The sequence below is a fragment of the Apium graveolens genome, chromosome 3 (genome assembly GCF_009905375.1).
Source record: "Apium graveolens cultivar Ventura chromosome 3, ASM990537v1, whole genome shotgun sequence".
NCBI lineage: Eukaryota > Viridiplantae > Streptophyta > Magnoliopsida > Apiales > Apiaceae > Apium > Apium graveolens.
This window is the reverse complement of record NC_133649.1, coordinates 288020022-288039087: the sequence shown is the minus strand read 5'-3', so window position 1 is coordinate 288039087 and position 19066 is coordinate 288020022. Positions and strand designations below refer to the sequence as shown.

The 19066-nt window shown below is 37.7% G+C and overlaps 2 protein-coding genes across 2 annotated transcripts; one reads left to right on the top strand and one right to left on the bottom strand.

Annotated features, from left to right (window-relative positions):
- Positions 1-682: 682 nt before the first annotated feature.
- Positions 683-4952, top strand: LOC141713520 (uncharacterized). Its single transcript, XM_074516982.1, has 5 exons — positions 683-2464; positions 3051-3203; positions 3330-3401; positions 4076-4290; positions 4543-4952. Exons 1-4 carry the CDS (start codon positions 770-772, stop codon positions 4184-4186), a joined length of 2031 nt encoding a protein of 676 aa, XP_074373083.1. The 5' UTR covers positions 683-769; the 3' UTR covers positions 4187-4290; positions 4543-4952.
- A 245-nt stretch (positions 4953-5197) lies between these two features.
- Positions 5198-7230, bottom strand: LOC141711112 (butanoate--CoA ligase AAE1-like). The gene is made up of 2 exons (XM_074513544.1): positions 7006-7230; positions 5198-6814 (listed from the first exon to the last, which is right to left on the bottom strand). The coding sequence occupies exons 1-2, from the start codon at positions 7204-7206 to the stop codon at positions 5345-5347; spliced, it is 1671 nt and encodes a 556-aa protein (XP_074369645.1). The 5' UTR covers positions 7207-7230; the 3' UTR covers positions 5198-5344.
- Between the last annotated feature and the right edge of the window lie 11836 nt (positions 7231-19066).

Here is a 19066-nt window from a genome sequence, read left to right as displayed (position 1 = left end):
GTCAAATATAATAAATTTAATTATCGACAATTATCTAACATCCCTGTTATAAACATTAAATTTAAACATTTGATATATATAAATCATGTATTATTGTTATAAAATTATGTAAGATAAAAAATGCTTTCAGACTTTTTTCGGGTTTCGGGTTTGGATCGGGTTTGGAACGAATATTGGGTTTCGGGTCGGGTACCGGTTCAGTATACCTAAAATCTAAATCCAAATCCAAATTTTTTCTGGTCCATATTTAAGATTCAGATCCGGATCAAAATATTAAATATCGAGTTTGGCTAAATAAAAACGGATCGGAACGGGTCGGGTATTCGTCGGGTTGGATAAAATTGTCATCCATGCGTGAACGGTGGGGTTTTTGATCCTTAGTCTCACAATCTGGGAGGTAAATGCCCAAAATCTCAGCGTTGAAAATGGTTCTTTACATCACGTTTACTTGCGTTTCTTTTTTTTGAACAGACAACGCATGCGTTTATATATATATATATATATATATATATATATATATATATATATATATGCCCTCTGAAATTTAACACTATTCATTTTTTTTAATAACTAAAATAAGTGATTGGAACCAAAATATAACCAATTCCGCTTACTATAATACATAATAGATTATGTTACATTTCTTAAATTAAATAAAGCCAAATTATACCGAAAAATGGCGATTTGAAATAGAGAGAAGAAAATCAAGTAGCGGATAAAACCATCAACATTAGTTTCCCTCCAACCAAAAGTAACAGAAGAAAGAAGGATGAACTCGCTTCCTCTCTACCCACCGATTCCAACTCGCTCCCACTCAACTCACTTCCCCTCACTCACCCTCACTCGCCACCACACCTCTCTCCCATCTCCACCTCACGCCACCACCCCAACCTCCTTATCCTACGACCAAAACGACGTCGCTTCACTCTCCACCCGCCGCTACGACTTCACTCCCTTGCTCCAATTCATTTCCACTCACGAGTCCACCGAGTTCGACTCACCTCCTACCGAGTTAGAGCCAATTGAACTCGAACTCGCTGAGTCGTACCGAGCCGTTCCAGCGCCTCTCTGGCACTCGCTTTTGAAATCTCTCTCTTCCGAAACAACGTCGATTTCGAAAGCGTACGCTTTGGTGACGTGGCTTAAGAAACACAATCTTTGCTATTCGTATGAACTGCTTTACTCGATTTTAATTCACGCTTTAGGGAGGTCTGAGAAGCTTTACGAAGCGTTTTTGTTGTCGCAGCGTCAAACTTTGACGCCGTTAACTTATAATGCTTTAATTGGGGCTTGTGCGAGAAATGATGATCTCGAAAAAGCCCTAAATTTGATGTCGAAAATGAGAAAAGATGGATACCAGCCTGATTTTGTGAATTATAGTTTGGTAATTCAATCGCTTACGCGGAGTAATAAGATTGATTCGACAATGCTGTTGAAATTGTATGAGGAAATTGAGAGGGATAAGATTGAGCTTGATGGTCAGTTGTTGAATGATATAACTGTCGGGTTCGCGAGAGCTGGGGATGTTAATAGGGCTATGTTGTTTCTCGGAACGATTCAGGGGATTGGGTTGAGTCCTAAGACGGCGACTATTGTTGATGTGATTTCGGTGTTGGGGAATTCTGGGAGGACTGAGGAGGCGGAGGCGGTTTTTGAGGAGTTGAAGGAAGGTGGATTGAAGCCGAGGACTAGGGCTTATAATGCTCTTTTGAAAGGGTATGTGAAGACGGGAGCGTTGAGGGATGCTGAGTGGATTGTTTCGGAGATGGAGAGTAGTGGGGTTTTGCCGGATGAGCATACTTATAGTTTGCTGATTGATGCTTATGGGAATGCAGGGAGGTGGGAGAGTGCGAGAATTGTGTTGAAGGAAATGGAGGCTAACGGTGTGGAGCCAAATTCGTTTGTGTTTAGTAGGATTTTAGCTAGCTATCGTGATAGAGGGGAGTGGCAAAGATCGTTTCAAGTTCTTAAAGAAATGAAGGATTGTGGAGTGCAGCCTGATAGGCAGTTTTATAATGTGATGATTGATAGTTTTGGGAAGTATAATTGTCTTGATCACGCGATGGCCACGCTGGAGCGGATGAAGGCGGAAGGGATTGAACCTGATACTGTTACATGGAATACACTAATTGACTGCCATTGTAAATCCGGGCATCATAGCAAGGCAGAGGAGCTATTTGATGCAATGCAGGAAATTGGGTGCTTGCCATGTACCACAACATATAACATAATGATTAATTCTTTCGGGGAGCAGGAGAGATGGGATGGTGTGAAAAACTTGTTGGGGAAGATGCAAAGTCAGGGTCTGTTGCCAAATGTTGTTACTTATACCACACTGATTGATATATATGGGAAGTCTGGGAGATTTAATGATGCAATCGAGTGCTTAGAGGTCATGAAATCTGCAGGCCTTAAACCATCCCCAACAATGTATAATGCATTGATCAATGCCTATGCACAAAAGGTATGTTGGTAACTTAAAACTCAATCTACTACTGATCATTACTTATAATGCTCCATAATATCTTAATCACTTTATAAATCACTGGCTATTTACCTCATAATCCGAGTTTAACTTATGAACCATGTTAAAAAGTAATACTACCAAGAAGATTAGTGCATCCTACTCCTGTACGGATTGAATACAACCTAGGTGTCTTCTGTGTAGCTTTTATTCAGGCATGTTTGAAACCAAAGCTTTGACTTTCGTAGAAAAAAATGTTGACCAGATATATGCTGATATCTGGACTTCTTTAATTCTGCTACAAAGCAACGAGTTATGTGTTTTTTCAAGGCTTTAGTTGATACTTCTATAGAATTATTTAACTGTATCAAATGGATTTCTATACTATGTTATAAAGTCATAAACTATCAATTTATTCCTCTTCACAATCTTGATGACATATCCTGGCATAAATACTATGAGATTCATATTATATGTTTTCCCCGGGGTATGAGTTTGTGTTTCCTGTTTTATGCAAGTTATTGTTTGATTATCGATCAAGAGAGATCTGTATGAACACTACTGTTTTGACTCCATTTCTTTACAGGGTTTATCTGAGCAAGCAGTAAATGCATTTAGGGTCATGAGATCAGACGGTCTAAAGCCCAGTAATCTAGCTCTCAATTCATTGATCAACGCTTTTGGCGAGGACAGAAGGGATGCTGAAGCATTTTCCGTCTTGCAATACATGAAGGAAAATGCAAGTCGCTCGACTACTACCATAACCCCCCCAGCTCTCTCACACACAAAAGCAAGCACACAAGATCACAAACACAAAAAGACCCCACCTTTTTTTAGCTTATTAAGTGACTGTTTCTAATTGCAGGGCATGAAACCTGATGTAGTCACCTACACCACACTGATGAAAGCTCTTATACGCGTGGAAAAATTTAATGAGGTATAGGTATTTATAGTTTTATTCTACACGACATAATACAACTAGGACTTCGGCCACTTATATAGTTTCTCACATTGTATCACCCTACTTTCACTGGGCCAGTAGCACTGACGAAAGATAAAACCTACTTCCTGTCCTTAAAAAATGCCTATTCAAGTGGTCCTTATACATCTGATTCTTGTAAGATCTGCATCCAAATGAATCTCACTTCTCACTGTATCAATCAAAATTTTATTTATTTAGCAAATCTTATGTATACCAGGGGTTACCATACTTTAGAAAGAGCTGTCCACCCTTGACTGTTCACTACTTCATAAGCTAACCTCTGCGAACTAGATGCTTCTTATTCAAAAACCTTGAAATGTTTCGTACAATGTTTTATAATGATCATTTATACACTTGGAGTTCAATATATTTCAGAATGTGTCTAGTACCGTGTCATGCGTTAGGCACTTGCTGTGTTGAGACAGCTAAGAGCCAGGATCCTATTCCTTAGAAATGTTTTTTCCTTCTTACTAAATTGAACACGGTGTTATAATCAATATATTAGTATCAGATCGTTTCAAGTTCACAATTAAAGTGTCGGATGTTTCTTCTTTAAGTTGAACTTTTAAGTCTGAATGTGCTCTCTGAGTACTATTATATTTAGGTATGCTAACTAGTTTAAAATTCAGGTTCCAGCTGTATATGAAGAAATGATATTGTCCGGGTGCAGCCCAGACAGGAAAGCGAGAGCAATGTTACGGTCTGCTCTTAGATACATGAAACAGACACTGAGATCTTAGCTGTCAGCATGATTTGTACGGGACAGATTTTCTTGTAATTGACGGAGCCAGCCTGCAGGTTTAAAAACTGTGCACATGAGGAGACGCCGGACGGTTGTGATGAGGTCAGTCTAATGTTTTACCAGAATCAGATATGAGAAGTAGCTTGACTTCAAGTTAAAGCTCATTGAACACCATTTCTAGATTCTTAAGTTAATGTTGCTATAAAATGGGGTCAGATTGCATTTGTCATTTTCACTGTTACAAAAGAAAAAGAAACTATGACATCAGCTTCCTGATCATCATTGCACATATTCTACACCAACTGGCTTTTTTTCCAAGTCAGATGTATCATTTCGATTGGTGGTTTGTGCTAGGTATATTATCCTGTCATTGGCATATAGATGCAACTCAAGTTCCATGATGAAGTGTGCCAAGATGAAGACAGACCATAACCAAAGTAAAGTGCCGGTGAATATTTAAGAAGTGCAGATATGATACTGGACTTCCTGTAAACAAGCAAACAACAGAACAATGAACAATCACATGTTCACATTGTTGATGTTCCATTGTAACTGAAGTGTTGTGAATAGGAAAATTGTAAGAGAGGGGTTGTGAATAGGATAGTTGCCTTTATTTGATGAGTTATATACTTTAAGCCTTCTTTAACATCTGTTAACGTTAGGGACTAAAATTATTCATATTATTTTACTAGTGTATTTTATGAATTGTCAAAGTAGACAGAACGCAGAACTGTAAAAATTATCTCTACTCTTAGATTGAACTATGTAAATTTCACTTGCAAAGAAAAACAAATAATCCAAAATAAGAGAAAGTTGGTAAAATTCCTTCACAAAATTAATGTATGAATTATGATAAATTGTTTGGTGTATGTTGCGAGGCATTATGAGATAAGAGTGGATGGAATGCGAGTTCATACTCAGCATTTAAGCCTTTCAATGCTCTTGTATCAGAATCAATTCAGTGAAGAAAAGAACTTCAAGGCCATGTTATTTCAGCAAGCTTAAATGCTCAACACGTACTATATTATTACACAATCATGAAAGATGCTGTTTAACAGCATAATGCATATGGATACTATTTATTTAGCTGCCATTTGACAGTCACAGATTCTTCTGAATTATTGAATCCAAATGCAGGTAAATTTCATTTAGGAACTTATAATCTGCTGGCAATGCTCATTGAAAGGCTTCCCATAGCTTTAGCCTTTTGCCTGAGTATGAACTTTTGCGTCTTTCCTGTCGAAGTTTTGGGCAGATCCTCAAAAACCACAGTGCAGGGAGCCATGTAACGAGGCAAGCGACTCTGACAGTAGCTGATAATCTCATTACCTGTAGCATTACTCCCATCCTTCAGTTTTACGAATGCACAAGGGGTTTCTCCTCTATGATTATCAGGTCTTCCCACGACAGCTGCTTCGAGTATTGCAGGATGACTGAAAAGCACAGCTTCCACCTCAACCGTGCTTATGTTCTCTCCTCCAGATATAATAATGTCCTGGGAGCGATCCTTCAGTACAATGTAATCATCTTCGTGTTTCACACCCATGTCACCACTTCTAAACCACCCACCTCTGAAGGCATCTTCTGTTGCTTGACGATTTTTAAAGTATCCGTTCATTACAGTGTTGCCTCGATACATAATCTCACCTATAGTCTTTCCATCCGGAGGTACACTCTTCATGGTAGTAGGATCTTTGACGTCTACTTCTTCCATGCCAATATGTAGCACTCCTTGACGAGACTTCATATTTGCTTGTTCTTCACGAGGCAGGCTATTCCACTCTGGCTTCCAGAAGCAAACGGTCCCAGGACCGTATGTTTCTGTTTGACCATATGAATGAGTGACAACAAATTCTAGCTCCTCCATCTTAAAAATGACCTGAGGAGGTGGAGGCGCGCCACCAGTCATCACCATCACCTTCCCTGGAAGTGCTTTCTTGACTTCACGTGGCGCATTTGCTATCATATTTAAAACTGTAGGCGCACCTCCCATATGTGTGACACGGTGCAAGGCAATGCTATCGAAAATAGTCTTTGCAGTGATATCTCTTAGACAAATATTTGTGCCACCTAGAGCAGCGACAGCCCAAGTAAAGCACCAGCCATTACAATGAAACAACGGAACTGACCACAAGAAGACAGGCATAGAAGACATTTCACAAATAAAGGCAGCTGACAAAGAGTTAAGATAGGCACCTCTGTGACTGTATACCACAGCTTTTGGGGTTGCAGTTGTTCCTGAAGTATAACTAATTGAAATAGGATCACATTCATCGCGCGGATGTCTGATCTCAAAGTCCAAACTTCCTGTTTCCAAAAGAGACTCATACTCCGAGGTTTCTGGTAAACGAGTTTCACTCTTAGTCTGTGATGGTTTATCAGACTCAGAAATGAGTACAACACGAGGCAGCTGCGCGACTGTCTTTGAAAGAATCTGCAGTGCTTCTTTTGCGATATCAAGGAATTCATAATCTACAAATATGACTTTGGCACCTGATTGTTTCAGTAGTTCTGAAAGCAGAGCTGAATCATAACGTGTATTAAGTACAGAAAGAACTGCTCCTGCCATCGGAACTGCAAAATGTAGCTCTAACACAGCGGGAACATTCGGGGCAAAAGCAGCAACCTAGCCAAAAAGATATTTAAACAGAGAGCTTAATGAGACAACTACGAAAAACTTCACAGTCTTGGTGTAACAGTATCTCACTCGCTCCCTTAACGGGATATCGAGGATTCGAACCTTGTCAAAAACAAGACGGGTGTGTGAGTGTGTTTAACTAGCAAAAAAAGAAAGTTCGAGAGAGAAAAAGAACTGACAACATCACCGGGCGAAACTCCAAGAAGGGTGAGAGCAGAAGCGAGCCTAGTGCACCTGTCAAGAGTTTGTCTCCATGTAAATTTCACATGTTCACCATACACAATGGAGACTCTGTCTCTGTATACAATGGCAGCTCTTTTCAAGAAGCTAATTGGTGTTAATGGAACATAATTTGCAGAGCATTTTTTAGTCCCTTCCATTTTTTTCTTTGTTAACGCTCGCTCTCTTAGGATTCAAGTAATTGTTGTTTATCAGAGAATGCAAGGTCCTTTTTATAGGAGATTGGAGACCGTTCCCAAATGAAACATCTATATCTTTTACCGATTTTTACTAAAACAGTCATCTATAGCATAATTAAATAAAATAATCCTATCCAATTTACATACGTGCAAGTTTGACCGATGGTATATGTGATTTTATTCTATATTTTACTAGAATGTAAAGTTTCTAAATTTCAACGTTATTTTGCTAAAACGGTATATTTTTCACAAGAGATTTAGATGAGTTTCAAAATGAAACATCTTTATTCCCTGCCCCTTTCCTTATTTTTTTATAAAAAATTTTGTATTCGATTTTGTTAAAATGAAACTTTTTTAGTTTTTCCGTTTTTAATGATAAACGAATGATCTTTTTAAAATGGATCAAAAAAATCACAGTGTCAGATGTTGATTGATTATAGTGTAAGTTTATAAAATTAAACTGCATATGTTTTGACAAGCACAATGCATGATTTTTTTTAATACATCTATATTTATCCTCTCTTTTTTTGTCTGGTCAAACTGAAATGTTTTTATGTTTTTTCCAGTTTTCTTCTAAAACGAAATGAAACGCTTTTAAATATCTGTTTTTTTTTGCTAAACTAAACTGAAATATCTCTATCATCAGTTTTTTGTTACTAAATCGATGTATAACTCATAGCATCACTATTACGTGTGAAATATCTTATTTCTTCTTCTTTTATAATGTTTATATTATACCGTATAATCCAATACCCAGTCCAATCCAATTTTAGACATTAATGGACTGACCCAAATTTATTGGGCTGACCCTAGTTGCCCATGAAGCTCCCATTCATAAGCCAAAACTCTCATGCAGTCACCGGCAAGGCGGCAACAGACAATATATACAGTTTCAGGTTTAATACTTGTAACTATGCAAATATGATAATCGGATCAGTTTCGGATCGGATAAATTTTGGATCAGTTTCACTTTTTATATAATTGGAGACCAAACGGATCGGATCGGATCGGATCGTATGCGATTCGGTTTGGGTCTAATTTGAATTAAGAGTAAATAAAAATTGGATAAAAATCGGGCAAATTCGGTTCAGATACTTTCAGATCATAATTTATTTATTTTTTTAATTTGTGATACTTTAAAAATATAGTTTTATTTAATGTAGTACATTTATTATAATATGATGTACTTTTACAAAATATTATGATTAAATAATAATATTATCATTAACATAAAATACTTTTAAATATGAATTTTGCTTATTTCGAATCATATTCGGTTCGGATAATATATGACTCGGTTTTGTTGGGTTCCAAATTATAATCGGATCTAGAATTTCAAATCATTTTCGGTTAAATTTTTAGTTCGGGTAATTTTATTTTATTTTTATCGTAGGTAACCTGCAGCCGCTTCGGGTGCACACTGGGTAAACCCTACGGGTTCACGCAATAGTCTGCAAATCACATGAACCAAGGTAAACCGCATTTAAGCGACAGACTCTGACTCAGAAGGCATAATCATAAATTTTCCTCCCGTGGGATTCGAACCTGTGACCAAGAAGATAGTTATCCCCCCTTTGGCAAAACTTTGCGGGACGGTTCAGGTAATTTTGGATCGGTTTAATTTGGTTTTCAGATATTTATCGGAATATATGATTCGAACCTCGGATAGAATCCCGGTTTTATGAATTTCGGTTCGGTTATTCAGATCTAGACTCATTTTGTCAGGTCTACTTAATAATTCAGCTTTTTAAGCATCCATTTCATTCTTTGAGATGATAATCCGTCTATGGTTGTGTTTTTGTGATCAGTGGCATAATAGAGCCTCATAAACAATCATCGGTGGAGAAAATATTCTTTGCAACAACATTGTAGATTAATAAACAATCATCGGTGGAAAAAATATTCTCTGCAACAACAATATAGATTAACTAGCTAGCTAGGGTAAAAACATATGCATTGGAATAACTTCTCATATTTGCTACTATAATATAAACGAGGCTTTTAGTTTGCACTCTTGGACACAAACTAAGAATTCGTACTTGATGAATTGTCAAAATTTTATTGGTAGAAATTTTTGTACATGTAGAGGGTCCATCATTATTAATAAACTCTCTGTTAGTGGATGAATATCAACTCATACAGCAAGATACATCAACATTATGCAAGATTATCATAAAACCTATATAAAACACCATTGATGAATTTCATAATTCTTGTTTACATATATTGGAATAGAAGAAGAGAAAGAAAGGTTACAAGAGAGAGAATGTAAAACTGCTATATATAACGATTTTGTAACTAACTTCTTAGCTGTCATATTTTTCATTTAGCTAGATCAGGATTTGTCATTTTAACTGGATCAGGATTTGATGATATCACAGGTGTCATCATCAGTTCCTGGTGATGGTGTTACAAATCCTGATTGTGTAACATCATATACTCTAATATCCCCCCTCAAGTGGGAGGATGGAAGTAAAGACATGCCCAACCTGCCAAGTAATTATTTGAAATGAGTGGATGGTAAAAAAAAATTCAAGACATTAGCTAGTTGATGCTGAGTTGGTAAATAAGAAGGTTGGAGAAGTCCTTCAAGAACTTTGTCTCGAGTAAAATAACAATCGAGCTCGATGTATTTTGTTCGTTCGTGAAACACTGGATTCTTAGCAATGTAAAGTGCGGAGTGGTTATCATAATGTAGTGTAATTGGAGTTAGATCATGTACACCAAGTTCTGCTAAGAGACGAACTAACCAGGTGACTTCAGAAGCTGTAGAAGCCATGACACGATTTTCTGTTTCTGAAGAAGAAAGAGACACTATTTTTTGCTTCTTGAACTTTCAAGAAACTGGAGAATTACCAAACAAAACAATGTAGCCAGTGATCGAACGTCTCGAGTCAGACAAGAAGCCCAACTAGAATCAGAAAAAGCCTGAACAATGAGCTTGTTTGAAGCTTTAAGTAAGATATCCCGACCAATTGTAGAAGCAACATAGCGAAGAGTGTGATTAAGAGCTTGTAGAAGAGGAATTCTGGGAGATTGCATGAACTAACTTTGAGTTTGCACAACATAGAAAAGACCAGGCCTCGTGTTAGTAAGGTAATTGAGTTTACCTACTAAAGAACGATAGGATTCTGGGTCAAGAAGCAATAAACCATCACTCATATTTAGTTATTCAAAGGAAGTGGTGTAACAACAGGTTTAGATACATCAAGAGAACAATCTTGAAGTAACTCTGTAGTAAACTTCTTTTGTGATATACCGATTCCTTCAGGAACATACCCAACTTCAATACCTTAGAAATAGTTCAATATCCTTAAGTCTTTGATACTGAAAGTGTGATTAAGGTGAGACTTAAGTGCATCAATCTGGACCAAATCATTCCCAGTAACAATAATATCATCCACATATACGACAATTATGGTGGTACGATGACCAACAGTTTTAGTGAACAAACTGTAGTCATTTTTTGATTGGGTATAGCTTAAATATACTAATTCCAATAACAATCTGGAAAACCATTCACGAGAAGTTTGTTTAAGGCCGCATAAAGATTTTCTCAAACGACAAACCTGATTCGGGTTATGAGGCACACCCGCTGGTACTTGCATAAAGACTTCTTCTTTCAAATCACCATGTAAGAAGGCGTTATTAACGTTTAACTGATATAATTTCCAGTTTCTGCTTGCAGCCAAAATAATTAAACAACGAACTGTTGTCATTTTAACAACTGGTGAGAAAGTCTCCTCATAACTGATACCATATTTCTGATTGAAACCCTTTGTAACCAGGCAAGCTCTGCAACGCTCTAGTGAGCCATTAGCTTTTAGTTTAATCTTAAACACCCATTTGTTCCATATAGCCTTCTTACCAGGTGGTAGATCTACTAAATCCCAAGTTTGATTTTCACTTAACGCTTTGAGTTCTTTATTTATAGTTTCAAGCCAGAGAGGATGTTCATATGCCTCTTCATAACTCTTTGGTTCATAAATAACAGAAGAAAGTGATACTAAAGCTTTGTGAGATGAAAGGAAAGTATCATAACGCACTAAATTACACCAGTGCGGAGTTACAGGTAACTTTCTGGATTGTGAAATATTACAATAATATGAAGACAAATGTGATGGTGATTTCCTACATCTAGTATACTGCCTTATTGGTGCTACAGATTGACTAGTGGAAGAATTTGAAGTATCATTGTTATTCCTAGAAGACTAACAATGAGATTTACAGAAGGGGGGTTGAATGTAAATCTCAAAACTTTTTCAAGTTTTGAGCAGTTTATAAAGTTGTGTGTTCAAGAAGAACAAGTGTGTGAATTGCTTTAAGCTAATACAGACAGATATATATTCAAGCACAAATGTAAAGAACACAACAGACCTTAAAAACTTTTCTGGTGGATTTGTTGTTCCACCAGAGATGGTATATTAGAAAATCTGTGTTCAACAATGTTGATCACAGCTGCATCCTAGTACAAACTAGATGAATTTTCTCTCAAGATATTTCTTAACAGCTCTGGAAAAATCTCTCTAATTACTAGCTTCTTCTTGGTTCATATATATTACCAAGTGTACAAGTGAAAAACAATATAAAATTACAATAGTAAAATAAGTTCTTCACTTGCTTCTTTTCCTGTTCACTCAAGTACTTTGTTGACTATTGCAACTTTGTACAAAAGAAGAACGGCTGCTTTTTCTGTTGATCCTGAAATTCGGCTACCACATCTCAGTTTTCTCTGTCAACCCACGTGCCTCTGCTTGTAGGTACAACTACCACTTATCAACGGCTGATTAGCAGAACATCCGTTGAAGCTTTCATCCGTTGATGACTTCATCCGTTGAAGGATGTTATCCGTTGAAGCTTTCATCCGTTGATGCTCTCATCCGTTGAAGGATGTTATCCGTTGAAGCTTTCATCCGTTGATGCTCTCATCCGTTGAAGGATGTTATCCGTTGAAGCTTTAGAGACATCCGTTGAAGCTTAGCTTCTCATCCGTTGAAGGTCTTTTAAGTCATCCGTTGATACCACTTCATTTATACAAAATTACAAGGCATGAAATATTTACAATTGGCCTTCCTATCTGCATATCATCTAGTAGTCAACATGACTCATAGTTTCTCTCAACTTCTAAGAATTACAATTTTAAATACAGAGACTGAAATATGCTACAATACTAGACTTATTTCTAAGTAAAGCTACACCATCAACGGATAGCCAAAGTGGTCTTATCCGTTGAGGCTACAGACACTAAATTTCTACTTAAGTGTTTTGTTAAACATATCATCAAACTAATGCACATATATTCCTAACAATCTCCCCCTATTTATGTCTATAAGAACTGTAGGCATAAATTCAGAGTTAACTTGATGATAACAAAACACTTAACAAATATTTGAATTGAAACTAAGTAGAAATATAAAAAGTGCTGCAAAAGTGTATGTACTAGGAGGTAATTGAAGATTTACAGTATTTCCAAGGGTGCTCCTCTAGCCTGAGCAAAACATCATTTTCTTCTTTGTTCCCTGGTTTTCTTTCCTAGCCCTTTGTCATTTCCCTCAATTTGGAGTTGGAGTTTTCTGAAGAATTCAGCTTCATCTTCATCACTGATATCCAACTTAGATTGCATTTCCTTGAGAGTTTCATTGCTGGCAATCTTGAGTTGGTCTTCAAGTCTGAAAAATCTTCTGACTCCTCTGTCATCTCTAAATTCCATCAACCAATGAGGTGATTTGTGAATTTTAGTTCCCCTTTCTTGTATGAGTAAGGTTCTGGGCAAAGCATTTGGTTCCCTCCAAGTCTTCCTTATGTTGGCAATCTTGTTGAGAATTTCAGTCTTGGCTGTTCTGGTAAAGCCAGAATCCTTTTTGATGGCTGAAAAGACTCTGATCAAGGTAGAGTAGCCTTCATTTAGAATCCTGTGGAGAGGCCATGTTCTTTCCCCAGCTCCTTTATATCTGAACACTAATCTTTCTGGTAACTGTCTGTAGGCAGCTATTCCCCTTACATCCTCCAGCTCATCCAGATAGAGTTCAATGTCTGAAATTTCTTTTATGTCACAGATGTGAACATAATCATCTTTAGAAATGGGTGACTTAGGTTTAGGTTTTTGTTTTTGAGTGAATTTCTTAGAGGTTGTGGGAGGTGTAGATTTTGGTTTTCTTTTCTGTTTCTTTGGTGGTGGAAGAGTGGTTAGAAAGGTAGGCAATGTGATGTTGTCCCAATCAATAGGTTCCTCTTTTGGAATGATTGGTTCACCATGGATATTTATAGAGGGATCAGTAACAAAAGGTTCAGGTATGGAAGGTAGTGGTTTAGATGTAGATTTGGTATCTTCAGGGTTATCTTCACTCCTTCTGTGTGCCTTGGCCTTTCTTCTGTTTCCCTTCTGCCATTCCTCTCTTTCCTCCATATTTTCACCAAATATGCTCCCAAGAACCTCATCTAAGTTAGCAATCTTTTCTTCACCCCTGACTTCAATTCCTTTCATTTCTTCAACTTGGCTTGACTTTAGCTGTTTTTCAAGCTTTGCTTGTGCTCTTTTGTCAGCCTTTAATTGCTTGGCTTCTTCTTTCTTAGCTATTGAGAATTTGGGATGTCCTTGCATCACACATATGCTCTTTCCCTCTCTAATGATAATAGCTCTATTTCTCCTTACAGCCTCATCCATGGACTTTTTGAGATAGGCAATACTCCTGCCTAAGATCTTGTTCTCATCATCTTTTGAAGGAGGAAAGTCCACTTCTTTTAAAGGATTCTTTGTTGAGTCCTTATTGGATCTTTCATTGGGCTTGAGGATTATAGCTTGTAGCTCTTTGGAAGAAGCTTCTCCATCCTTAAGACTCCCTACTGGCATGAGCTCCATGTTGATTGGTTCAATCTTTGTGCTAAATTTCACAGATGTTGATTTGTTTTGTGTAGAACCAAACACCAATTGCAACCTTTCATCAATTCTCCTCCATTGTTCTTTCATTTGTATTTCAGCTGCTGCTAGCTGAATCAAATCAATTCCATCAGATTTTCCCTTGATTTGAATGATTGGAGAGGTAGTGATGGCAGGAACTAGCACTTTAGATATCTGAATCTTTGTAGAGGGCTCTCCTTCCCCTTCCCTGTTATTCTCCCCCTTTTTGTTATCATCAAGGAGAGGGGTCAAGCCTTGTGCTTTTGCCAGCTGCATTAGGAGATTGGTTTGAGATTGTTGGTTGAGAAGAAGGGTGGCCACAGAATCTTCAATTCCTTGAACTCTGTCTTCCAACTTGGCCAGCCTTTGTTCAGTAACTGATTCCTTTTTCAATCTCGAAACCAAGTCCTGCAAAGTACCATAGGGCATGACTGAATCCAATTTTTCTGAAGTGAAGGATTTCAAGTCAGCAATATCTTTCCTGAGATCATTTAGACTCATATCTTGCTTTACTTTCTGCAACTTCATGAGATGCAGTGAGTCCAGGTGAGCTTGGAGGATAGCCTTGATATTTGCATTTGAAGTGTTCTGAATGGCCTGTTGAATAGTGATGATTTGTTTGACCAGGTGGACATTGAATTCACCTGTTCTATGCTCCTTAGTCAGGGCCCATTCAGGTAGATTAGAAATGGAACTAGGGTCTTCATCTCCCCCTATGTTCATGCTTCCATCAGAAGAAATAGAGTCATCATCATCAGAATTTACTCCAAATTCCTCAGATGGCTCACCAGCTGTAGAAGGCATCCTGTTAATAGCAGCTTTATCCCTTTGAAGAGATTCTGTTGAGTGCACTAGATGTAGTGTCCTCTCTGCCTCCTCATTGCCCTGAGCAGCCAACAGTTGATAGGCTGTCACAGGATGAGTAAAAGTGTCAGCATCCAAGGAAATGTTATCAATTACAGCTTTGTAATGTTGCTGAAATTGTCTTTCCTTTTCAGCATCATCCACAATCATTGACTCATGAGCAATGGCTGGTTCCACCCTTGTATCAACTGTACCTGCTTTTCTCTCTTTTTCTCTATGTTCTTGCATCAGGGGCTCCCCCTGGCTCACACATCTCACTCCCTCACCTTCACCTTCTAAGGTGGTACTCCACTCACTGACTTTTGCCATGCTGGAAGAAATAGCATGCATTTTTGTGCTCTCAATCTCTCCTTTTGCCTGGGAGCAACCCAGCCTCTCACTCAAATTTTCACTCCCTGCCCTCAATCCTAAAAGTGATTGCACAGTATTCATGTCTTCTACACTTGGAATCATTTCAGTTGTTTGTGTAGAGACTATCAACGGATGTGGAATATCCGTTGAAGTTGAAACTGTTGTTATCAACGGATAACTGCTGTTAAGCTTATCCGTTGAAGAGCAACCACTTGTCAACGGATGAGTGATATCCATTGAAGAAGGAAAAGAAGATGAAATTGAAAGTGATATAACTGTTGAATCTGTATAGATTGATTTGATATGTGTTGATACAGATCCTTCAATTATATCTGAAAGAATTTGCGGGTGATCCAACAAATCATCTAAAAGATGATGATCACCTGTATTTGAGTGGGGCTCCTCCCTGAGTTGTAAAGAGGGAGAATCAGGAATTGATGGGAATAGCATATCCACATCCAGAGATGGTGAAGAAGCATTTGGTGATTGATGTGTAGTTATTGTGAGAGAATGGGGCTGTGACTCCACATTTATTGGAGTCACATCAAACTGAGTTTGAGAAGGCACAGAGACAGATGGATGTTTCTGTGCAGTGTGTGCACCCTGTGTAGAAGATTGGGTTCTAGCCTTCTTTCTTCTAATAAAGGCTTTTGTAGGTGAGTGTTTGGCTTTAGTGTCCCTCCCTCTTTTGTTCTGTGTTCCTGGATGGGAACTCTTTTCAATAGTAACATCCTTTTGGGAGGATGCTACTAGGGATGTGCTAGAGACCTTTTCAACCACCACAGCTTTTTGAGAAACTGGGGCTTGGCTAGCTTGGGAAGCACTCAACTCTCCTTCCTTATCCTGGGGGTTTCTTTGATGTTCACCCCTCCCCTCACCACTCACACCCTGATCACTTCCCTCAGGGTTAATGGTTGTTGTTACAACTGTTGTCTTTTGAGAAACAACAGAGGTGGTTTTCTTTGTCTTGGATTTTGAAAGTTTGGATTTGGTGACTTTGGTAGAAATCTGTTGGGGCATTGACACAGATTTCATGGCCACACTAGAAGATAAAGAAATAGAGGGGTTGGAAGAAGTAGGAGTTGTAGAAGCAATTACCTCACCTACCTGGGGTGCATTCATGATTGGTAAATATACCAATTGCACACTGCTGTTAAGATCCATTCTCTTCAAGTCTGCAAGAACTCTTTTCTCTTGTGCCCAGCACTTGAGTTTATTATTCTCATTGATTATGACTAAACCTTCAGCAACATGGTTAGCCAATAACATAAAGAATCTAGCATAATAGATGTTATTAGGTCTATTAGCTTTGTTACCTAATCTAGTACCTAATTCTAGCATCACATAGTTGCTAAAGTTAAAGTACCTATCAGAAACAAGCATATAGAACATGTTAACAAGAGATGAAGTTATGGCATCAAAATTACTAATTTTCCCAGAGAAAACCTTTATGAAGGCATCCCCAAGAAAACTCCATTCTTTCCTAAGGCCTTTTCGTCTAATACCCCCTAAATTAGCAGAGTTAAGAGAGTAACCTATGGAATCTAACATGCTGGATACATCACTATCAGTGTGTGGTGTCATGGCATTGTTCTCAGGTAATTTAAAACATGCTTGTAAGTCATCACAGTTTATACAGTGATTTTTACCTTTGAGAGTGAAGGAGATAGTCATATCCATGGAGTTGAACTCAGCAGTTGTCCAAATCTCCTCAACTACTTCACAGAAAATCGTTGGGGCTTCCAGCATTGCATAGCTAAGTTTACAGTTTTTGATGAAGTCCATCATTTTGTGATAATCTGAGTGGGCTTCATTCTTCTCTACCAGAGCTATGAAATTATTCTTCTCGTAGATGAACCCAGATTGAGACATAATCTTCACGACTGGTGCCATTGTTGTGAGTAGAAATTGCAGAGAATAACTTGAGGGTTTTGCAGAGAGAAAATGGTAAATGCTTGAAATTCTAAGAAAGCGTAAAGTAATAATGAACAATCAGAAGGGCTTATATGCTTTCAAAAAAAAAAATAAATAAAGGATTAATCAATAAATAGGTGTTAGTGAATTTCAGCCGTTTAAGAATAAACTGTAAGTATTCTAATAACTACCTTTAAAACCAATACATACAGATGTATGTATGGTATCAACGGTTAAGAAAATAGAATCAACGGCTGTGAAACACCTCAAACGTCTGATGTGACATTTCAACGGATAATGTAAATTGTCATCCGTTGAAAGGTACTTCAGCTTTATCCGTTGACGGATAAAAGTTCCAGAGATATACTTGTCTTTCAACGGATAATGAATATCCGTTGATAGAGCAATTTTGACTTTCAACGGATAGGGAACATCCGTTGATGGAATAAACTTTGTTAAAAGTCAAATTTGTTCTAGCAACTAATATATTTCAGGCTCCACATCAAATTGCAAAGAAGACATGAATTTTAAGAGTAATTAAGCATACCTAGCTCACTTACCAATCTTGTGAATGTTGATTCATCAAGTGGCTTGGTAAATATGTCAGCAATTTGTTGTTCACTTGGAACAAAATGTAGTTCTACTGTACCATTCATGACATGCTCCCTGATGAAGTGGTACTTAATATCAATGTGCTTGGTCCTTGAGTGCTGCACAGGATTCTCTGTTATGGCTATGGCACTTGTGTTGTCACAAAAGATAGGTACTCTATCAACATGAAGTCCATAATCAAGGAGTTGATTCCTCATCCATAACATTTGAGAACAGCAACTTCCAGCAGCAATGTATTCAGCCTCAGCTGTAGAAGTAGAGACTGAATTTTGCTTTTTGCTAAACCATGATACAAGCTTGTTTCCCAGGAATTGACAGGAGCCTGTTGTACTTTTCCTGTCTATTTTGCAACCTGCATAGTCTGCATCTGAATAACCAATTAGATCAAAGCCAGATTCTCTAGGATACCAAATTCCTAAATTTGGTGTACCCTTGAGATATCTGAAAATTCTCTTGATAGCAATTAAGTGAGACTCCCTAGGATCAGCTTGAAATCTCGCACACAGACATGTAGCAAACATTATATCTGGTCTGCTAGCAGTTAAATATAAAAGTGAACCAACCATGCCTCTATAACTTGTAATGTCCACAGACCTTTCAGTCTTATTTAATTCAAGTTTGGTGGCAGTGGCCATGGGAGTTTTTGCAGATGAACATTCCATTAAGTCAAACTTCTTTAAAAGATCATGAATATATTTAGTTTGACTAATGAAAATTCCATTACTAACTTGTTTAATTTGTAAACCAAGAAAATAGGTTAGTTCTCCCATTAGGCTCATTTCATAATTGCTTTGCATTAGCTTAGCAAACTTCTTACAAAGATTATTATCTTTAGAACCAAATATTATGTCATCTACATAAATTTGAACAAGTATACTAGAGCCATTAACATTTCTAAAGAAGAGAGTTTTATCAACAGTACCTCTAGTGAAGTGATTCTCCAAAAGAAATTTTGATAATGTTTCATACCAGGCTCTAGGTGCTTGCTTCAGTCCATAGAGTGCTTTCAACAGATAATACACATAGTCTGGAAAATTTGGATCTTCAAATCCTGGAGGTTGACTTACATAGACTTCTTCCTCTAATTTCCCATTTAGAAATGCACTCTTGACATCCATTTGATAGACTTTGAAATTGGCATGGGCTGCATAGGCTAGAAAGATTCTGATAGCTTCAAGTCTT